Source organism: Lepisma saccharinum, chromosome 15, assembly GCF_977018435.1.
Source record: "Lepisma saccharinum chromosome 15, izLepSacc3.1, whole genome shotgun sequence".
In the NCBI taxonomy this organism is placed as follows: domain Eukaryota; kingdom Metazoa; phylum Arthropoda; class Insecta; order Zygentoma; family Lepismatidae; genus Lepisma; species Lepisma saccharinum.
The window spans coordinates 34,527,825-34,550,610 of NC_139243.1; the positions used below are offsets into that span (position 1 = coordinate 34,527,825).

Genomic DNA, 22,786 nt, shown 5'->3' on the forward strand with positions numbered 1-22,786 from the left:
TAAGCATTTCTTCTTTCAGCAATATATTGTGGAATTATACAGGGTGTCCTTAAATTCCGATATTGCTTTTTGTTTACAGGTGAATTATAGCGCTGACGTAAGACGACGTGTGTTAAGACTGGTGGTGGACATGTGGAGCAAAGACGGCGCCAGGATTGGGCCAGAATTCGCCATGGCCCACCCGCTGAAACATCCTTTCAAAATATAAGAGGTAAATTTTATGATAAAAATTAAATTAAAATGTATAGATATTGATGGGAACCTGTCTTGTTTTGATCATGTAGTAACAATGCAAATATAAAATAATAGATTTTTGTTTAAGATTTGTCTCACTGAAATATTTGACAATTATCCAGCTGCCTATAGACACCGGAAATCATGACGCTGTCACTGTAAACTGTTCACCAGTTTTCTCATTGGTTCCAGAATTATGGGCCCACCCTGTATATTTGAAGCATGTAAGAAACAAAAAACAAATGATTTAATATAATTCTATCGAGCATAAAGATATCGTACATAAATTCATTTACAAAAAAATATTAATTTTGTCGCCATTTAAATACATTTATGAAACACCATTTCACACCGAAAATCAGGTTGATTAATTCGTTTATTTTACTTCACATTTGGCTAATCACGAATATGAGGATGATTGATGAGACTGATGAAGGGACACTCACAAAGAACACCCATGCCCAGGCCGAGATTCGAACCCGGGATCCCTAGCGTCGTAGTGAGCTGTGATAACCAATCCGATATGAAAGTCGGCTACAGATAAATTGAGTTGTTTTAATAAACAAAAACACGTTTAGATAAGCTTTTTTGTGACCATAAAGAAAACGTTTACTAGGGTTTACTAAATTTGTATGCTGGACCAAAAGTTTTCGTAACTCAAACAAAATGTGCACGATTATTAAAAGAATTTGATTCTGTTGAACAATCATTTGTTTCTCAACAACAAGAAAACTGGTTACGAGAAATTGTTTTTTGGTTATTCTACAGGAAGAGTAACAATATAAATAGAACAATCTAAATAATCACCCAAAACCATACTTAACCATATTCTCTCTAGTTTCAGTACAACTAGAACAAATGATAAAATATTCAACCATCTACCAAGCTATACAAAACACATTTAAAAAGTTCTTCATTTACCTGGCACATACTAGTTGTGAAACTGTTTGCATCTTCTTCTCCTCTTATTTCTTAACTGAAAGTATTTATAAGTTTCTTTATTGAATAATTACTTATATTTTGTACCTACAGATTAGTAGTGCAATTGTATAGAATATATCTATGTTGAAAGTCAAGCATCATTCTTTTCCAATCTCTCTACATCTCCCCATGTCCTGGCTGCAGTGTTACCAGTAGCATAACATTGTTTTCACTAGATCTTTAGGATCAAAAGTTGTTATATATTTTTAGAAAAGCGGTAAAGAGTAAACTGTAAGCTTAAGTTCAGGCTAACCAAAAAATCAATAAAAATAATAATGAATATTTAGACGATAAATTATGGAAATTTTGAAGTTATTTATATGATTGGCTTTGTAATGAACATTAAGTGAAACTGTATTGAAGCTTCCAAACATAGAAGATGGGGAAGATCTAATCGGTTAATTTTCCCGCCACCTAGAAACTTGGGGAGTTGATTTGAATTTTTAAATAAGGTCAAATCTGAATACATCTATAGTTGATAACGGTTTATTTAATTACAACTTCAACATATCCAAAGTGGAAGATGCTTTAGATTGAAAAATTTAGTGCAAAAATACAGGAAGCAGGTCAGAACTTAATGTACTTTATATATGTAGTTATATGAGTTTTCAAAGTTCCATAAACTGAAATATTTATGTAAGGGGCGACACAACATAAAGTTTATGACTACAATTTCCCCTAAACTTTCAATGATTTTGCTTGACCGATGCTCTTAAAAGTACCCAACAAAATTGCACAAGAATATCTTTTCATTTCGGAACATTCACTGTGTGAAATGTAAACAAATAAAGAAAAAAAGTTGTATTTATAATTACTAATTTGGTGGATTGTATAGAATAGTGTCCCAAATTGTATATAATAATGAGCATAGTATAGAACCTAATACAACACTAAGTCAAATAAAATTGTACCAAATTACATAAAGTTTGTCGGATATGGAACAGCTCAATAAGAACAACATATTTATATATCATCACATTTCATGTTGTTCTCTTCAACAAGATCTGCTACACTGTACAAGATTTGCTTCGCATGTTCCATTTGGATATTTTATATGTCATATAACAAGAAATAATTAATATGTATGTGTCTTATGTGCAAAATGATTCATTTTAGAGTTCATTCTTTCCTGTTACGTAGATAAACCTGTGTCAACCATTCGAGATAGTTCTATTTATAATTCTGTGTTCCTATTCAATAATAAAGAAAGCTAAGGTAAATGTACTCCTGTGCGTATGGGGTGATGTGAAGGTGAAGAGCTCCACATATTCTTGATTTCGGCCATAGTTGGGATGATGTGATCAACATCACGCCCGGCCGGCTTCACCCCACCAGGGTTTCCCCGGTACCCATTTATAAGAACCGAGCAGAGACAGTGAAACGACTGGAAAAATTCCTGGTCCAGCTCACCAGCCCTGGGATTCGAACGCAGGTTTTCCGCGTGGTAGGCAGATGCTATACCAACCTCACGTTTTATAAAAGAAAACCCCCTATGCGCTAGTATCCCCCTTTTTTCACATTTTTCATAATTTTCACACATATCTATTTTCTCTATATTCGCTGTATTCTTATTTGGACAAACACAAACATCCACGTCCAAACCGGGAATCGAACCCGGGACCCCTGGCATTGTAGCCAGGCCCGTAGCTAGGCAGGGGCCAGGGGGGGCTGAGCCCCCCCTGGCATTGTCGTCAGCCCCCCCTGGCGTTGTCGTCAGCCCCTGGTATTAGGTAAAACTATTGCATAATTTGTTTGCCGTGACAAGTGAAAATGTAGAGTGTGGATATTATTTGCTCATAACTTGATAGAAGGATAAATTCACAGTACATGAAGAGCAGCTATCACATGTGTTCATCTTGTTTATAAACCGAAGTTTAAGTAACGGGAAGTATTTAGAAGGTTCTCCAAATTTCTTCCACAGGGGATCTATGCACCTTCGCTCCCCCTCTTTGGGCTTTCCCTTGTAGCAGGTCCTTTCCATCTGCATCAAAGGTCATCGGCTCCCAAGTTTTGCGAAGGGAAGTTTTATTGCCCGGTCGGGGGTGGAATATAAGGGCTTGCCCATGCCCTGTCGGGGAAAAACATTGACAAAGACACTTGGTTGAGTTCTTCATTCGTGTAAAGAAGGTTTCGCGTTTGCGCGGGTGTTATTGTGTTTCGTATCTTCGTAAAACTGATTCGTGTGATAGTGAGTGAGTGAGTGGTTTTAGCATGGTTTTAGTGACGAATAATATAACCATGTTTCGTCCTTGGTGTGTAGTATTGTGATATTTTAACGATTCCCCAGCACCATGGATAAATTTATAATTCGTAAAAAAACATCTGAATCTTTGACCACGGCGACCACCGTACCTACTCTTTCCCCATCTACGGCTGCCTCCAATCAAGCAGAGGATTTCTTGCCTACGGAAGTAAAGGACATTTCCAAACCAGGTGAGGAAATTAAACAGCTAAAACTCAAACATTACCCCCGAAATGCTGATGGACGGTGTTTTCAAAGTGACTGGTTTAAAAGGTTCAAATGGTTAGAGTATTCACAATTTTTAGATGCAGCATTCTGCTATGCTTGTAGACAATATCGGCCTTTCGGATGCAAAGAAGTGGCCTTTACGTCTAAAGGTTTTAAGAACTGGAAGGCAGCTCTCGATAAAACCAAAGCAGGGCTAGTGAAACATGATGCGACACTTACACACATAGAAGCAATGTCAAGGTGGGAAAAAAAAGCAAAACCGTTCGTTGATGGGAAAATCTATTTCTACACTAGTCAATCAGAATGTTCTTGAAAAGAATCAATATTATATCAAGAGCATTGCTGAAGTTATTCAGTTCCTTGCAATAAACGAATTGCCTCTTAGGGGAACGTACCACTTAGAAGAACATGAGGAACAAAACATGTTACGAAATCTTTTCGAGTTCACGCTTCGAAAAGATGAGAAACTGGCAGACAGTTTTAAGCAGGTGCCTAAAAACGCATCTTACTTGTCCCTTGAAATTCAAAATGACATTATTGAAATAATGGCTGACATCGTACGTGAAAACATTGTTAGTGACATTAATAGTGCAGATGTTCCTTTCTATACTTTGCTTGAAGATGGTACACGAGATAAAAACAACAGAGAAAACGTAGCCATAGGAATCCGCTATGTAAAGAATGGGACAGTCATGGAATCAATTCTGTGCATAGAAACACTGTCAGCTTTTGATGCAGAGTCTTTTGCAGATCTAACACTAAATATTTTTCAGAAATATGGTTTGGATAGTGCGAAATTGCTCAGCCAGTGTTTTGATGGGGCTTCAGTTATGAGTGGGAAGAAAGGGGGTGTGCAAGCTTTAATCCAGCAACGGCTTGGGCGTCTAATTCCTTACGTTCATTGTTTTAACCATCGGTTACATCTGGTAATTGTTAAATGCGTGGATGAAATTTCTCCAATTAAACACTTTTTCGAACAGAGTTCCATGTTGCACAATTTTCTAAAAAAGGGAAAAGTTGCCATTTTATACGAGGGGAGAAGTCTTTCGCGACTTTTAGAACAACGTTGGTCAGGACATTTAAAAATGACGAGAACAATATTTGAAAACTACAGAGATATAATTCATGTTTTGCAGTTGGTGAAAAATGGAAATTTTAACGGGGATGACGTAGCAGCAAGTGTTGGTTTGCTTGTAGTCATTAGCAAACCTCAGTTTCGGTTTTGCTTAGTGTTCATGAAAAAGATCCTTGAAATATTAAGCCCAGTTGATAAAATGCTTCAAGCACGTAATGTTCATTTGGATGCTGGTAGAAAGATGATTGAAGCTGCCACAGAAACATTAAGGAGCATGCGTCAGGAAGATGTGTACGAAGGCATTCTGCAAGAAAGTAATGCACTGCTAGAAGAGGATGGAATTCAGGACGAGATTGTTGAGCACCCCACGAGAAAGAGAAAACGAAATACACAGTTGCAAGACTTCGTTATCACTGACGTCCTAGGAGAGGAAAAGCTCACATCTCTCACACAAATATTCTACGAATGTTTAGATCTTGTACTAACAGAAATAAATAGACGTTTTACCAATAACGACGACTTATTGGAGGCTATATCATCGGCTGAGTCCCTTCAATTTAGCAACATTGAATATTTATCATCCTTTGGAATCACCATTCCGTCAAAAGAGGAACTAACTGTTGCCAATGCATATCTCAAAAAACTGGATTCCCCTGATACTTTTGAAGAACTGTACAAAACTAGAATGGCCTACGAAGACACTTATGCTCTACTTGCTGGCATAAGAACTTTTGCATGCAGTACAGCGTTGTGTGAATCCACTTTCTCTGTGTTAACCCGCATCAATAGCCCTCAGAGACTGTCAATGTGCAGCAAGCGCCTGGCAAATCTTGTTTTTCTGGCATTTGAGAAGAAACGAGCATCGAACATAGATATGTCGAGACTGCTTCACAGGTTCAACAACATGAAGAATCGCCGACTCCAACTTTTTTAAGGCAGAGGTATGTACTGTAGTCACTATTATTGAATATTGTGCATTTTTCATATGCTAACTAACTAACTAACTAACTCTCTAGCCTTCTTAAACCCGAAGGTTCATGGCTGTAGCAACACAGGCCTTCCATCTGTCCCTATCTTGAGCAAGATCTATATACTCTTTTCCATCCCTACCGATTTCCCTTAGGTCCATCTCAACGTTGTCCCTCCATCTTCGTCTTGGCCTTCCTACAGGTCTCTTACCATCAGGTTTCCCAACAAGAATCCTGTAAACTCCTCTTTCCTCTCCCATTCGTGCCACATGGTCTGCCCACCTAAGTCTTCTTGATTTAATTATTCTAATAATATCTGGACATGAATACAAATTATGTAGTTCGAAATTATGTAACCTTCTCCACTCACCTGTCTCCTCATCCCATTTAGGTCCAAAGATTTTCCTAAGGATCTTATTTTCAAATACTCTCAATTTATGTTCCTCTTTCAATGTAAGGGACCAAGTTTCACATCCATATAATACTACAGGCAAAATTACTGTTTTGTATATTTTAACTTTTAGTTTCTTAGATATTAAACGAGAAGACAAAAGTTTATGAAGAGAGAAGTAACATGCATTTTTCATATGGGATACAAATATTTGTGTAATCAAAAGTGTATGAAGTGTTTAGTAAGGAATGAGGTCAGTAGCATTCAATTAACACTTCGAGAGATGACCGTGTTTTAGAAGATATTGAAAAAGAGGGTATTATTTGTATTATATTTCTAATTCTTTAATGTTTTATATTAACTTAATGACCCCCTTAACACACACAAAATAGCTTACCTTTATTTAATGTGAAACGTTTTTTTAAAAAGTCACCTGATAAACCGTGAGCCCCCCCTGATAAACCGTAAGCCCCCCCTAGAGATCAATTCTAGCTACGGGCCTGATTGTAGCACGCTGTGCTAACCACTCCAGCATGGAGGTCGACTACCAACTGAGCTACCACGACTCATAATAATAATAATAATAATAATATAATTATTATCACTGCCATTAGTTCATAATAATAATAATTTTTATTATTACTTCTGATACTCAATTTTATACCACGGGCCTACCTGATGTTAACGGTCTCGACTGGTAAATCAAAGGTAACAGGTTTGACACCCGGTGTAGGGACAGGGTGGTTCGGATCCCACTTTAAACTGCAGATTCAGTTCCGATTAACTCATCTTTGCATAAAGTGAACTGAAGAATCTCTAGCAACGTCAATGTTGCAAACTCCTAACTTTTAGAATAACTTTAACAGAAGAAATGTCATTATGCACATAGACGCAACACAAACACTTGACAAACTACACCGTGACATTAGTTTGATCTAAAAATAGCGGTCAACCAAAGCACGCTAAAATCTCCCCCCCCCCCCCATCTCGAAAACCTTGTATAAACTAAAAGTGGTGCAGCATCATTGCGCACAGTTTGCACACCAATTGAGCAACCTATTTCCAGTGCAATCAGTATTTTTTTTTATTTTTTTTTTACTATACTCCCGATATTTGTACAACAATCTTTTGTCTGCCCCGATATGACTGAAAACGTGGTCGCCATGGAAACCAAGGGTAAGTAATGACGTCATTGCATCCCAGCGCAACTGTTCGTCGGCGCAGCATTGCCAAGTCTCCGACAATCGAGGGAGGCCTCAAATTACGAGGTCAGTAGGGCTTCTGCCGGTGGCCTTGGGGAGGTGTTCACCTCTGTAGGATCTAATCCAGTGGTGGAGGGGGAAACTATAAATAGTTCTGGGCGGGCTAAATTTAACGATCATGGTCTTTTTTTCCCGCTGCTAGCATGACCTTTCCCAATGGAGGATTCCGGATGTATTGTTCAGCGCACCCCTCCATGCACACACACTTACGTACTTTTACCTGATCCTCATGGCCTAGTGGTTACAGTTAAACGGCCCATTATTTCATGAGATATAGCTCTAGATTGAGTGATGGAGTTGGTGTTTTAAGTCCACTTTATGCACAATAAGGCTAATTGGGACTGGACCTACAGTTTAAAGAGGAACCGAACCACTATGTGCCTCCACCAGGTATCGAACCAGGGACCCTTTGATTACGACGATGCTTCCACTGGCATCGGAGAGGCCCCATATAGTTCATATAGTAACGAGAATACAAACAAAAATTGGGGTGTGCATAGAACAGGGTGGCTACAAACACGCAGAAATGAAATTCCCTGACTTTTCCAGGTTTTCCAGGACAAAATTTACATTTTTCCCTGACAATTACAAACTAAACTAAATCGATGTTTTTGCAAATGGAAATAATAAACTCATACAGATCCACGTATGGTTTGCTAAGTACCAATTTTACCTTCTATTATATTGACTTAATTTCTCTATTCTCTATGATTTGAATTCAAACTGCAAAATAGTAAATTTGGAAAATTATTACAATTCACAAGCTAAGGAAGGATTATGGAATTTTGTCATACGCAGTAAGTTTAAAATAAAATACTTGATTACTTTTAAAGTTACGACTAAATGAGATAAGAGTGAAGAGTGATTGATTAAGAAATACAATTTGTAATTTATCAGTCTCCTTATACATTCTCGGGATTATAAGTTGATATTTCCACTGAGGTTTGGAACCCTCTGCTTGCAAAAACTATGAGTGCAGACTCATTTTTCAATGCATAAAGCTACTTCTCTCTTCTCTGTAAAGCAAACACCTTAACTTTTGCATATAAGTGAAACAACTGAATCGAACAAAAGAAAGTGTCATATTTCCTTACATTATCGATGGGATTTCTGCTTCAGTACAGTATATCCAAGTGAAGTGCTGTGAAACTGACAACATGCAGTTATACCATTAATGCTGACGAAAGGGTCAGTGGCGTAGCATGGACATTTCGGGTGGGAACGCCAAGTCCGAAGGAAGAGTCGGCCCTTTCTTGCTTAATAATTTACTTATGGTATTAGTCGCCACAGGTATTATTTGCCTGAAGTAAGCTGGGTTTTCAATAAAACATAATCATTGCATGTTTTAGCTAGAAATTAGATGCCTCACTATGCCACAGATGTTTTGAACTCTGTTGTTATATACCTTTTTTTATATCTTTCTGCATGACGCAAGTCATTAAAAACCTACCTGAATCATAAGCGCCTCTGCACAACAGTAGACGTAATTGTTGTGGGCGATCCAACTACTGATTGATTTGGTTTATTTTATTTCGCTTTTCTACCACTTTTGGTTAATTGCGAATATGAATATGAGTGATGATATTGATGAAGGGACACTGACAAAGAACACCCGTGCTCACGCCGGGATTCGAACCAGGGACCTCTGTCGTTTTGGCGCACTGTGAAAAGCAGAGTGGATGATCCAAATATCGTACACTGTACTGACGTAACAGTGCCGATTAGTAATTCAGACCACTGTTTATTACATCTTGAGAATGCTGATAAACATTTTAAAATAATTTTCTCCAGAGACCATTCGATGTTAAGAGTTTTCAAATGAATGCTAAACATTTCCATTCACACAATATTAAGTAGTTACATAATAACGAAAAAATACAATAAGAAAATAATAGTTTTGCGGGTTAAGTGGTAGAGCAGCCACAGCTGAATTTCTATCACGAGGACTTCACCAACTTATTTGACAAAAACTGTGTTGATCTTTTAGTTTCTAATACACATCGCTGTTCGTGCGATAAATTATACAATGCAGTGGCCATTAAGGAGCAGTATATTTGAGATTGGTAAAGTTACGTCAGTCAATATTGCGCATTGTAGCATCACACAGCACGAGTTGCATGAGCGCGAAGAGCAACGAACCGGGTAGGAATTCTGCCGCTGTGGTCTGCTTCAGAAGGCAGGAAGGGTCACATGAACCAATCACGGTAGACCTCTCGTACTCCGGCGTAAGAGAGCCTGTTTACGCGCGTGCTGTAGAAATGGAAGCTTTCCCTCCATAAAGGCAGCAAGGGATATAGGAGTCCTATACGCCGAACCTGCTCGGCGTCCGGCCGGGAAAGGCATTGAAAAGAGATGCTAGAACGAGTGTTGAGAGTGGAGCGTTGCAAGCGGATCGCGAAAAATAGCCATTATAATGCCATGAAGGTCAAACATACATGAAATTAGTCACGTTTTACTTTATAATCACAGCATTTAAGCATTTTTGAAATTTTAAATCTGGGAACGCCGGGCGTACGGGCGTACTATAACGCTACGCCACTGAAAAGGGTATGTAAGTATTAGAAATTTAACGCAAGGAATTTATAGAATTGCATTGTATAGGTACCTGATTTAGATAACCAACACATTAAAACAGGAACACTCTAATAATAAAAGCTTCTGAAAGTTCATATATGAGGGGCATCCTGAAAAAAGCTCCAATGGTGACTATATGCAGCACTAGTGGTCGGAGAGCGACACACACACACATGCAGACAGGAAGAAGTGGCATGTAACTGTAATCTGGTACAGTTGCAATGCAGCCGTTTTAGGACAGTTCTAGGTTAAACATTGAAGCTCTCATACAGTCTCCCACCGACTGCGATGTAGCCTACATTGCACGCTCAGAATTTGGCACAGAGCCACCAGCAATCGTGTGAGTTGTGCAGACCGGACGTCGTGAGTGATAGTATGGTCAGACGATGGTGCAGACAATTCACAGAAGGCCAATCGAATGTGCACAACCCCATACAGCTGAGTACACACGTTCCCTTTGCATCACTTCAGGTGAGAGATCTTGAACCACTCCCTGTACAGCCCTGGCCTTGAATGTACTGACTTTCATCTCCTTGTTTAACTGAAGAGGTTTCTGGCAGGGCAAGGATTTGACAGCTACATTACGGTAGAGATAGTTCCAGTCTTTGCTGTCAGACACATATACCATGGGCATACAAAATTTAGTGCCATGCTACGACAAATGCCAGAACAACGGTGGTGATTATGCCGAAAATTAGGTTAGGACTCACTGTTACTAATGCAATAAATTACAATTGATATGATACGGTAGACTCTTTGATATTTTGTTATTTTTTTCAAATTGGTGTATTTTCTTATTTTTTTATTTTTTACTATACGGTGTTATTTTCCCAAAATTCACATTTTCATTCTAGCGCATTTTTTGGCAAATATCTGAAATTATACCTTCCTGGTGTTTTTAAACTACTGTTTCAAATTGTAAGTCACATGGCTTACGCCTCTTCGCGAGAGTTTGATATCTTGAAAGTTATCCCTCAAAGTTTCCTCAAGGTACCAGCTTCATATGATGCTGGGTGGGTTCCAGAGCAGTTTGAATAGGTGGAAAACATCCCGGTTCTCCCCCGCAGGGGATTGACCCCGGGTCTCTCGCATAGTAGTCAGATGCCCTAACGACTGAGCTCCATTATTACTCGCTCGACAAATGCTGATAGTGCGCACTTAGCTTGGTAATTCAAAACATATCTTGTGCGACAAATACGAAGATGTGGCTCCCGTGTGATGGTAGATACACACTCGATCTCCTGTTAGAACCCTGCCACTTTGCTCTGTGATGCAAATGGTTTTGATAGAAGTTGAAAAAAATCGTGGGAAATAAATGATTTAATGTGGCTGTCGGAATTATTCCACGTACGTATAACTCTATAGTTCACTCTTGAGTAAAATGTTGGAAAACTTGCATGTTCTATGTACACAAACATGGCCTAGAAAAGACAAGGATGTAGGATTTCATGGAATTTTTCGTTGTTTTAGGACATTTCTTTTAAAAAAATCGCTAAAAACGCCAACAATTCGCTTTTTTTTTTTTTTTTTTTTTGCAAAATTCGCTTATATCGATATTTCGGACGGGCGAAAAATGTGTCCAGACATCACTGCACATTCCTAAACATAATTTCGCAGCAATTACCATTTTTCACGGTTTTGGCGTTTGCGAAAAATCAATGTACCTACTAATTGGAAATTACTTTCTGACCACCCCTCGTATAAATCAGTAGATGGAAAGTGAAAATTTAGCAGGGCTGGCAGAGAAAAGTCAATTCTTGAAGGAAGTGATTTGCTGTTATGATTGAATGATTCGAGTAAATAACATATTAAAATATTTACGTATTTATTATTAGTATTTTATTTCATAATATTGGACATTAACTTCACTCAGTGAGAGATTAATGACCATCTCTCATGAGTTTAAACAGACAGGACAGAGAGTGGCGTTAATTTCATTGCAATACTAGTGTTGCAGTAAATTTGAGGTTGGGAGCATACACTTGCCAATTTTTATAACGTTCACCAATGCAGATTTATGTTTCACTTTTTCGTGATAGTATTCAATATATATCCCATTTGGTTGGATTCTTCTTGATATCTAAGAATAGTGCAATGTCATTGTAAACGTATGTTAACTTGTGCGAAACCAGTAATACGTCAGGATGATAAAAGAAAGCCTTCGTAAGCACTGCTACATTAAATAAGGTGAAGTGAGCCAGAAGAGTAATAAAATTCCAACAGCATATTTGCAGTCTAAAGTTCTTGTTTATGCATGCGATTTTTGTTCGATGTTGCAGTCCATGCAATTTCTGTCGAATGTTGTAGTGAGATACTTTGTCGGGTGGCGATATTCGACAAAAATCGTATGTATCAATGGAACATATTTGTTTCCATGTTCCTTCAGTTTGCCCAACAAAATGCCTTACTACGACGTCCGACAACTATCGGACGGTGCCACCGCACTTATCCCCTCCATCTGTTGACAAGTCCCCTTACTACTCCCATACGGACAAGAAAAAATGATAATTCAATGCATTTTCCACGAAATTATTTAGAGGTTTAACCTTTACTCCTCTGATGATACCAACCATATGGTATCATCAGAGTAAGGTCGTACTGCCCGATGATACCTTATGGTATCATGGTGCTGATTACGAAGTGAATGTGCTTTTTGGACCTTCATACTCTTACGTTTGGGTGGAAACTCTGACACAGGTCTGGAGCAAGCCTGGGAAATTCATATTGATGACCAACCTCCCCCCCCCCCTCCGCAACATATCCATGCCACATTTCCGAACAGAGTTTCACATTTTGGCTCATTATTCAACTTGTATGGCACCCAGGAACATAAAACATGTTTCAATCTCTTTCGAAAATGTCCATTCTTTGAAGAGAACACTAAGGTTTGTGCCTTCTCCCCAAAATAGCGGGAGAAGAGGAGGTAAACTCCAGATTTGTATGGTTTTCTTTCATTCAAATTTGGTTGTCGCGCCCCCAAACCCCCCTTCCTCAGTTTGGTGTTCTGAATTGTACACGGTTGCATGCTATGATGTTTTAGCTGCAAACCAAAACTTACCCGAAGTAGATTGTTCCCATAGTATCCGAGTTATAACAATTTTCCTCCAAACATGCAAATTACCTATTTCTCGTAAAGAAAAAAAAACATTTTGGCATTTTATTCAACTTGTATGCCACCAAACAACATGAAACATGTTTCATTCTCTTGAGAAATGTACATTCTTTGAAAAGAATACTAAAGTTCGCGCCTTCTTCCCAAATAGCGGGAGAAGAGGGGGTAAACTCCAGATTTTTATGTTGTTTTTTTTCATTGAAATTAGGTAGTCGCTCCCCCCCCCCCCCAAATCCCCTTTCCTCTGTTCGGCGTTCTGAATTGTACACGGTTGCATGCTGTGATGTTTTAGCTGCAAAACAAAACTTATCTGAAGTAGATTGCTCCCATAGTGCCAAGGTATAACAATTTTCCTCCAAAAATGCAAATTACCTATTTTTCGTAAAAGTTAGTTTCACATTTTGGCTTATTATTCAACTTGTATAGCACCCAAGAACATGAAACATGTTTCATTCTCTTGAGAAATGTCCATTCTTTGAAAATAATGTAGCAAACTCCAGTTTTTTGTTTTTTCCATTGAAATTCGGGGGTCGCACCCCCCAAACCCCCTTCCTCGGTTCGGCGTTCTGAATTGTACATGGTTGAATGCTATGATGTTTTATCTGCAAAACAAAACATATCCAAATTAGATTGCTCCGTTAGTGCCCGAGTTATAAGCATTTTCCTTCAAAAATGCAAATTTTGAAAAGAATACTAAAGTTCGCACCTTCTCCCCAAAATAGCGGGAGAAGAGGAGGCAAACTCCAGATTTTTGTTTTTTTCCATTGAAATTCGGGGGACGTGCCCCCCCAAGCCCCCCTTCCTCGGTCCGGTGTTCTAAATTGTACACCGTTGCATGCGCTGATGTTTTATCTGCAAAACAAAAGTTATCCGAAGATGCTCCCATAGTGCCCGAGTTATAACAATTTTCGTCAAAAGAGTGTTCGAAGTCAATGAAGACGAAATTCCCTGACATTTCCCTGACTTTTTTTGACACCTCAAATTCCCTGACTTTTCCCGGTTTTCCAGGTTTTCCAGGTCTGTCGCCACCCTGATAGAAGGAATGTGGTAAAAACTAATAAAAGTATTTAAAAATCCGATTTAAAATACACTATGTACCGTCACCAGCAATAAAACTGGGGCACCTCGATCCTGAAATACCCGCTTTCCTGTAATGCGTTGAGTGTGTTGCCTAACTATTAGGCAATAAGCCAACTTCAATACTAATTTTTCAATAGGAAGTTTGGTTTTCGCCGCAAAATTTGGCAACACACATAAACCCATGCAAGGGAAGCGGGTATTTCAGGATCTTCATGTCCCATTTTTATTGTCTGTGACTGTACAGCGAAGAACACCAGAGAGGTGAAAACATTTATTTCAATACAAAGTCCATCAAATAAAAATAATATGTAGTTATTGTCATATATCTGAATCAGGAATAGTTATTCTTAATATTTGTGTTTTAAGTATAGTGGAAACGAGCATATGAGGTGGAAATTGTTAGAGGTTCCTTGGAAAATTAAGCGGCTAATGAGAATAAGAGTTTGGTAAACTTTGGTTGAAAATAGCAACAAATGGAAAGAATGAGCAGAAACAAAAAAGGAAGGAGGAATGAATGGGCTAAAAGGGGAAAACACTGAAGAGAGTGAATGGATGGATTGATTGATTGATTGATATAGTTTATTTTACTTTGCAGTTCTGCCACTTTTGGCTAATCACGAAGATGAGAATGAGTGACAATATGATGAAGGGACACTCTTAAAGATCACTGATGTAAAGGCCAGGATCCGAACCCGGCACCCCTGACATCATAGCGTACTGTGCTAACCACTCCGTAAAGGGAGACCGGCAAGGGTGAATGGGAAAGGGAAAGAAAGAATGTGAAAAAAATGAAAAGTCTGAGTAAAAAGAAAAGAAAAACGAGCAAAAAGGGAGAAAGGACTAGAGGAAGATAGAAAGAGTGGAGAAAGAAAGTGGAAAGTAAACAAAAAGAGAAAAGAGTAGAGAGAGATAGAGAAAATATAAATGGAAAGAGGGAAGAAATATGGAAAGGAAACGAAAAGGGAAAAGACTATGCCTGCCGCAAAATTAGTTTGGTATTCGCGCTTGGGAAGCACGTGTTGAAATCGGGTCTACGTCACTGCGGGAGGGTGGGTTGCTGGCATGCGAGCCAATCAAAATCTAAATCTTCCCAGTGCTTCACCCAAGCCCTGGTTACCTAGCAACAGAAATCGTTTATCTCGGTGTTGCCGCTTATCGGGCGATTCTTTCTGCGATCAGTTTTCATGTTGTTGGGACAGGACGTGTTGTTTGTTTGTTGCGTTGCTGTGATATTTTAACTGGTCCGTTTGTTTAGTGTTTACTGAATTTAGAGTATTCTTTGTTGTATATAGCATGTTCTTTTAGTGTGTTATTTTTTGTACATAATTTTCTGTGTTCTGCTTGAGTGTGTCGTGAGCTTGTGTGAAGAATGTCAAGCACAGGAGGCAATACTCGAGATGACAATGTACCAAAGAGGCCATGCACTAAAGGAAAATGGAATTCTTCTCAAAGGACAAACGCGGGAGTGGTTTGTTGTGAGCACAAATAATTTGAGCAAGAGAAAAACAATGGGGGTCCAATCATTTCTGTAAATAAAGTTCTGGACAGGACTGCTGCTGCTTTCGGCATGTATAAGAACACTATATTTTTCTTTCCCTATGGTAACAATAATGTGGTAGAAATAAATAAATAAATGCGAGGCTTCAAAATTGGAAACCCCAGGAAAGAAGAGGAATATCAGTAAACGCATGACAAATTTAGATACCTTTCAGCAAGATGCTATTCGTCCCCATATTTACTCTTATTATAGGAGGAAAGATCATCCCACTGTTGGGAAACTGCGCGTTTCGTTGAAAGATTCGGCATCTTCAAGGACAGTCATAAAATATCTGGGATTCTCATACAAAAAAAAAAAAATAATGGATGCAAAATAAAGTAAAGTATGGAGGCATATGGGGATGTGGAGGTAGAGCTCCACACATTCTCGACCTCGACCTACGCCATACTACGGAAAGAAATTATTATTGAAAAGGTAACCTGTAAACAATGCTCATTTCGTTAATTCGTTCATGTTGTAAGGGAAATGGAAATGAAGAAATGAAACAATAACACATTCATTATTGTTGTCATAATTGTCATTCAGATATCCTCGAAAAACAATAACACATTTCATCATTGTTGTTCCTTTTCATAACACGTTTTCCTCGACACAGCGTCAGACGGCTGCACTGTGTACCGTACCGTACCGCATGATATGGCAACACCGTGATGCGTGTTCCTTCAACTCTCAATACCAAACTAATATAGAGAAAGATTGAGAAAAAGAGAATGAGTGAAGAAAAAGGGGAAAGAATGCGAAAAGGGAAAAGACTAGAGAGAGAAAAAAAGAGATAGAAAGAGAAGAAAAAGGGAAAGAAAACAAATAGGGAAAATACTAGAGAGAGATAGATATAGAAAAAGTGAGAGAGTGAAGAAAAAGGGAAAGAATGCGAAAAGGGAAAAAGACCAGAGAGAGAGAGAGGAGACAGAATGAGTGAAGAAAAAAGGAAAGAAAACGAAAAGAGAAAAATATGAGACAGGGGGAGAAAGAAGATATAGAATGAGTAAACAAAGAGGGGAAAAATACTAGAAAGAGGGAGAAAAAGACATACAAAGAGTGGGAGAAGTGGGGGAAAAAGAGGGAAAGGGAAAATAACTAGAGAAAGATTGAAAGAAAAATAGATAAAATGAGCCCAAAGAGAAAACAAAGAAGGAAAGAATGAGAGAGAAAAGACTAAAGAAGGAGAAGTCAAAAAAGGGAAAGAAAGTTTTAGAAAGGAGGAAATGGAAGAATGTGAAAAGGAATAAGAAAAGGGAAAAAAAGTGAGAAGTAAAAATTGTGTAGCAATAACTACCAAAACCGAGCTCACGAAAACATTCTTGCGTTCTGGTGGGCAAATCAAATTTCCGGGGGTATATACTCGAGCATTTGCAATGGAATATCATTTTTATGTGACAATAATCGTACACACGCATATATGTAAGTTATCTGTCCTGGCAGTTTCAGCCCACAATGATCTGTTTAATTTTCATATGTCACTGCATTTGTAAAATAGACTAGACTACATTTTAACATGAGATAATGACTATGTTTCTTTAATTTCAATTTCACTGCATCTTTCACCTCACGATCCATATTTGAGGGCCACTACCACAGACGGTTATACGGCTTCGAGTGAATGTCGCTCGTTTTGCCTCTTCCGAGTGTTATTCGCTCGAGCGAAGCAGCTCTCAATTCTGTACACTATCTAGTGTCGTCCGTGCAAACTATTTGCCGCTTAAGCGAAATGCTTTCCCTGTAGCACTCTAGTTGAATGTATAATACAGGAAAACGTAAACTCCAGGTTCCACAGTATGTACCCACGGCATATGTATAGGTGTGGGCTGTATGGGAACAATGTACAGTGGAATGCATAAGTATTAACAAGCAAATTGTCCATCACTGTGTTCATATACTTTATTTTATACAAAGAGAACTTCTGAAATTGAAGCAAAACGTCAAACAGTTGCTGACAACCTCTACACCAGCAGACAAGAAAAATCCTTTCATAAAAAGACACTTAGGATGTGGGAGAAAAATCAACGAAAATAGTCGTGGACAATTTGCCAAACTGCATCCCACTGTACTGGCAATATGGTAAATATTACAGTGATCTTTGTTCTTGTTAAGGTACCTGTCCCCACATCATGTGTGTGACCTCCCCGATGGCAGTGGTAACGTCGCCACCTTGTAATCAAGGGATCCCGGGTTCGATACCCGGTGGAGGCACATAGTGGTTCGGATCCCACTTTAAACTGTAGGTCCAGTCTCATGTCGATTTGCCTTATTGTGTATAAAGTGGACTTAAAAAACACGAATCCACATCATGTGAACGGTGCAAAATGATTCTAATGGACCAAAGGCAGAAACAATATGTACATTAACATAACCACAAGAACAATTCAACACTTGAAAATGAAAACAAATATCCATTATTATAAATTCACACTTTTTATTTGGAATATGGCATATAAAAGAATGTACAAGAATGATTGATTCGCATCTTTGAAGCTAGTACGTAAATCACACAATGAAATTGTAGTCTTTTATTTGTAGAAAGCTCAATTGTCCCATGAATCAGTAACATTCATATCCCACTTTACTTATCAAAATTACTTGCAGATATATCAAGTTAACAATTACAACATTACTACCTAAAAGTTACAGCAGCAGCAATAAATAACCGTTTCTCAAAAACATTTAAATATCAGTTCTTTTACCTATATAGAAATACATGTATACAATCAAATTCATGCTGTTTACCTGCTCTAATAATCAACACACACACACACACACAAGTGAAAAAATCTATTCCATATCATTCACACGTTCCGAGATCACACTATGTACAGATTCTAAAAAGAAGATCTAATGATTAAATATGAAGACCAGCACATGAAAACATTATAATATGGATGTTTGCATTTTTTTAAAAAATAATAACAGTTAACTAAACTGAAATGCTATATTTTCTTTGATATAATTCTTTACTGGTTGGTGCTATATAATTTTCTGTGCTCACTTAAAATTTTTCAGAATATTTATAAGTTTTATAAAATGTTAGAATATAAGGTATGGATCGATATAAAATTCCAAGTGGCCCTTGAAGCTCCTTAATAAATGCATGTTACAAGGTATCTACAATGCAAAAGATGCTGCATATTTAGACGTTTACCTTTGGAAAAATTAGGGCATGGAGACTGTCCATAAAAAATATAACAAAATGGCAGAATATTGCACTAGATTATAAGATATTTATAGATATATCAGATCGGTGAAATTATTGGTAATTTTAACAATAAACTGATATGCCTGTATTGGCCGATATTGATTAATGTGGCCCATCCCTTATATATACTAAACTCTGTGATGCAACAGTCCTGAGAAGTGGCTTTTCATTGGTGGAATGTGGTCAGCAGATAGTTGGGTTTTCTAGGCTGGAGTCGTCTCTTTTCAAGTAGCTCATTAATTGCTGTAGCAATTCTGGGTCAATAAAAAATTGGGATCCCACTAAGAATCGAACATGGACTGCTCGTACAATAGGCTAAAGTGCAATATGAGAGAGACAGAAATGTGAAATTTGAGCAACTGTATTTCAGTCAAGTAATATAGGAAATATTTTAGTTTGAGACATTTCCAGTAGTAACACAGGGTGGTGCATATTAGCCCCGTCTACTTTGCTCCACTTTTTGACTCTCTTTGCACAGAGTTGTCTAGTTTGTTGATTTGGAGTCAAGTAGTGTATTTGGTGTTTGCACTACCTTCCAGACAGGTGTATGTGTGGTGTATGATCACATGGTGAGTACTAACTAATCAAATGACCGTTTAAAGCAACAGGCAGGCATTTGTTGAATCTTCTGAACTTGAACACCACTCTCAGTCTACTTGGTTGAACTTCATATCCTTGCACCACCCTGACACTGGATACACCTGCACTGCACCGAGTGTCAAAAAGTGCAGCAAACTAGATGGGGTTATTGTATCTACCAATATCAGTTGGCAACCCTGTCAGAATGCAGGTATGCATGCACAAAAGTCAGAAGCTCCTGTGCTTAGGCAGATGCAAGTCTCACAGTCAGTCTGCCTTGGAACGTTGGCGGTTCAGACACGAACCGTGGCAGTTCAGGCATTCATCTGAATGGATTCCACTCAGGAGACACAACAGTAACAGCACTAAGAAGCATTAAGATGCCAGAGAATATGTCTCATCAGACATGAAAACTTCAGTTTCTGCATGCTGCCATTGCCTCTATTGTCCGACCCATTGTGTCATGTCTTACATCGGTTGATGACCATTGTTGGACAGCCGTCGCAGTGCCTGCTCTGTCTCTCCTGAATGAAACCCGTTTGGATGAATGCATCCACTGCCACAATTCATGTCTGAACATGTGAACATTCTATGGCAGACTGATTGCGAAACTTGCAGCTGCCTAATCATGGGAGACTTCTGCGCATGCGCACCTGTGTTCTGAGAAGGTTACCAACTAATATTGGTAGATACAATATGCAACACCCTGTACATATATCACAATACAAGTACATGATTTTTCTTAGCAACATTTATTTTACATTCCAGCTAATCAAATATTGCAAAATCGTTCATAAAGTAATTTTTTGATGATTCTGATAAGGTACTGATATCAAGCTTAGATTTATGCAACTATAGCTTACTGGTTAATATATCAGATCAATAAAAATATGCCTATATCATCCAATACCAATAGAGTACTGAATAACCTGCCTGTTCCTAAACTATTCCATAACTTTAGTGCTGGTCTTCACATTAAAAATGTCAATAGAAGTGCTACTTGCATCTTAAACATTCACACTATTATGCATAAGTATTATTTACACACTTGCATTGATGCTAATATTGACTGACATTACATTTGAACTCAGTACTGGCAGTTGAAGTACTATTCCCACATGTACACCTAGCTATTCTTAAAAAAAATGAAGGATCATATTCCGTTAAGTACCAGACCAGTCGTATCCTTGGAACATGAAGTATATCACAGCTGGAGGAGCAGACGAACGTCCACTCGTATCACACTTTAGTCTATGACTCGAAGAGCTTCGATTGGTCAAACAAAAGAGGAGAACCCTGGCAGAGGAGCACGAGATCGAGCCATGTTGTTCATTATGATTTGTCCGCCATTTAAGCTCACCACTGCACTGCCCTCTGGCTCAGAGTCTGTGTAGCTGGAGTAATTTTTCACTGGCTTCTGACGCTTCCACGACTGGCGCAAAGAATCGTTCACGTTAGCATAGTGGTTAACAAAGGAATGAGGATCGGAATGTTCACTTTCGTTTTCACTCTCAGATTCCTGAAAGTAATAAATGAAATTACATTACGCAAGTTATACTGGGACATGTATTTTTTTAAATCTATTTACATAATGCTATCCTGTATTTTGGGTTCATCTCAAACAATGCTGTTTCTATTTACAAATGTTTGGTGCATTCTTGTTCACATAAAATGACACTTTTTATAATATGATTGAATACTTGAAGTATGTGCCACTTTATGTGAACACATGTACAGTGGGATGCATATTAACAAGCAAACTTTCCATCACTATGTTCATACACTTTGCTTTGCCCAATGAAAACTTCATGAATTGAAGCAAAACATCAAACAAGATGTTGACAGCCTCTACACCAGCATACAAAAAAAAAAATTCTTTCCTAAAAAACACGTAGGATGTGGGAGAAAAATGAACGAAAATAGTCATGGGCAATTTGCCAAACAATACTTATGCATCCCACTGTATATAATACCTTAACTGTTGGCAGTGGTAATGAGAGATGAAAGAGACAAAAATATACATGTACAGAAAAGAAAGTTGTGGAAATTGTGGTCTGTCTTTCTATTCCAGTAGTTCTACATTGTTTTTCTGTCTTGGGTTTAACTGTGATGACAAGTTGAAAGATGAGATGATAAAATAAATGATGGTGGAACTTAACCAGGTTTCAAACGTCTGGCTTTGATGACCACTCTGCCTAGGATGCTTGTGTGGAAATATTGGCAACAGCTAAAGTTGGCTTGGTAACCTTCTTGGTAGAATCGGATCCTATCTTCAAAAAATGCAACAATGAGGATGAATAATTAGATGAAATAATGAAGGAAACCTACAAAGGAACACCCATACCCAACCTAGGAGTCAAATCCAGAACTTTTGATTGTGAGCCAATCACTCAACAGACTTCGTCATTGAGGTGACAAATGTGCTAACTTGTCAAAAAGTTTGTATTGAGTCTACTTTTTGCTCAGATATGCTAATGAGGACTGGACATGCAGTTTAAACTACTGTGCCTCCACCAGAGATAGAACATGGGCTCTTCGATTACAAGGCTTCAATATTGCCACTACAGCAATCGAGTCCCATATATTAACATGGCAAAAAACAATCAACATTTAAAAGTCCACTCTACCCATGCAGAGCATAAAATTTATGGCTGGATTCAAACGGATCGAACATGGGATCCCTCATTACAGGGAGCTGTCTGACTCAAGTGACTAACAACATATGTCACTTGGAAATAAACATGATCTTTTGTACCTAAGTGGCATGACAAACTGCACATGCTGCTTGTCAGGTGTATCACTTGGACTGGGCTGTTTTCTCAATAGCATGCATTGTGTTGCATCAGTCTGTTGGTTGCATATGCACAGTGAATGCTTTCTTACAGACTGTGGAGGGCCCGTGTTGCATGTTGTTGACACTGAAGTCTGAAAGTTCTCACAGGTGACAACTATGCCATCGAATATGCCCATATACTAACTTGTATCTTATGTCTAGTATTAATACTACACAGTATTGTGGAACATGCATTGTATAAAGTTAATCCTAAAGAATGCAATACGCACAAAAAAAGATGATTGTTATGTTCTACAATGAAAATTGTCTCTGGAATCCCTGGAACAAGCGAACTAAAAAAGTCCTCTGCGGGGAGACTTGACCACTAAATGCACGAGAGACAAAGTGAGTGCACGAAGGGAAAATACAGCTGCAGCAGCATGTACTGCTTTTCTCTGCCTACTTGCTTTCTCCCCTTCTCTACTGTTAAGTGCAGCCTTGCTCCACAAATTTCAAAGATAGAGTGTAACAGGATGAAA

At 38.4% G+C, this 22,786-nt stretch overlaps 1 protein-coding gene across 2 annotated transcripts in view; it reads right to left on the reverse strand.

The window, feature by feature from the left end:
* Positions 1-18,098: 18,098 nt before the first annotated feature.
* sdk (sidekick cell adhesion molecule) overlaps positions 18,099-22,786 on the reverse strand; it is a 263,671-nt gene continuing 258,983 nt past the window's right edge. For both annotated transcript variants that reach the window (XM_083136801.1, XM_083136800.1), the window contains one exon: positions 18,099-20,993. In XM_083136801.1, the coding sequence (XP_082992927.1) occupies positions 20,751-20,993 (243 nt within the window). In that variant the 3' untranslated portion in view covers positions 18,099-20,750. The remainder of the gene's footprint in view (positions 20,994-22,786) is intronic.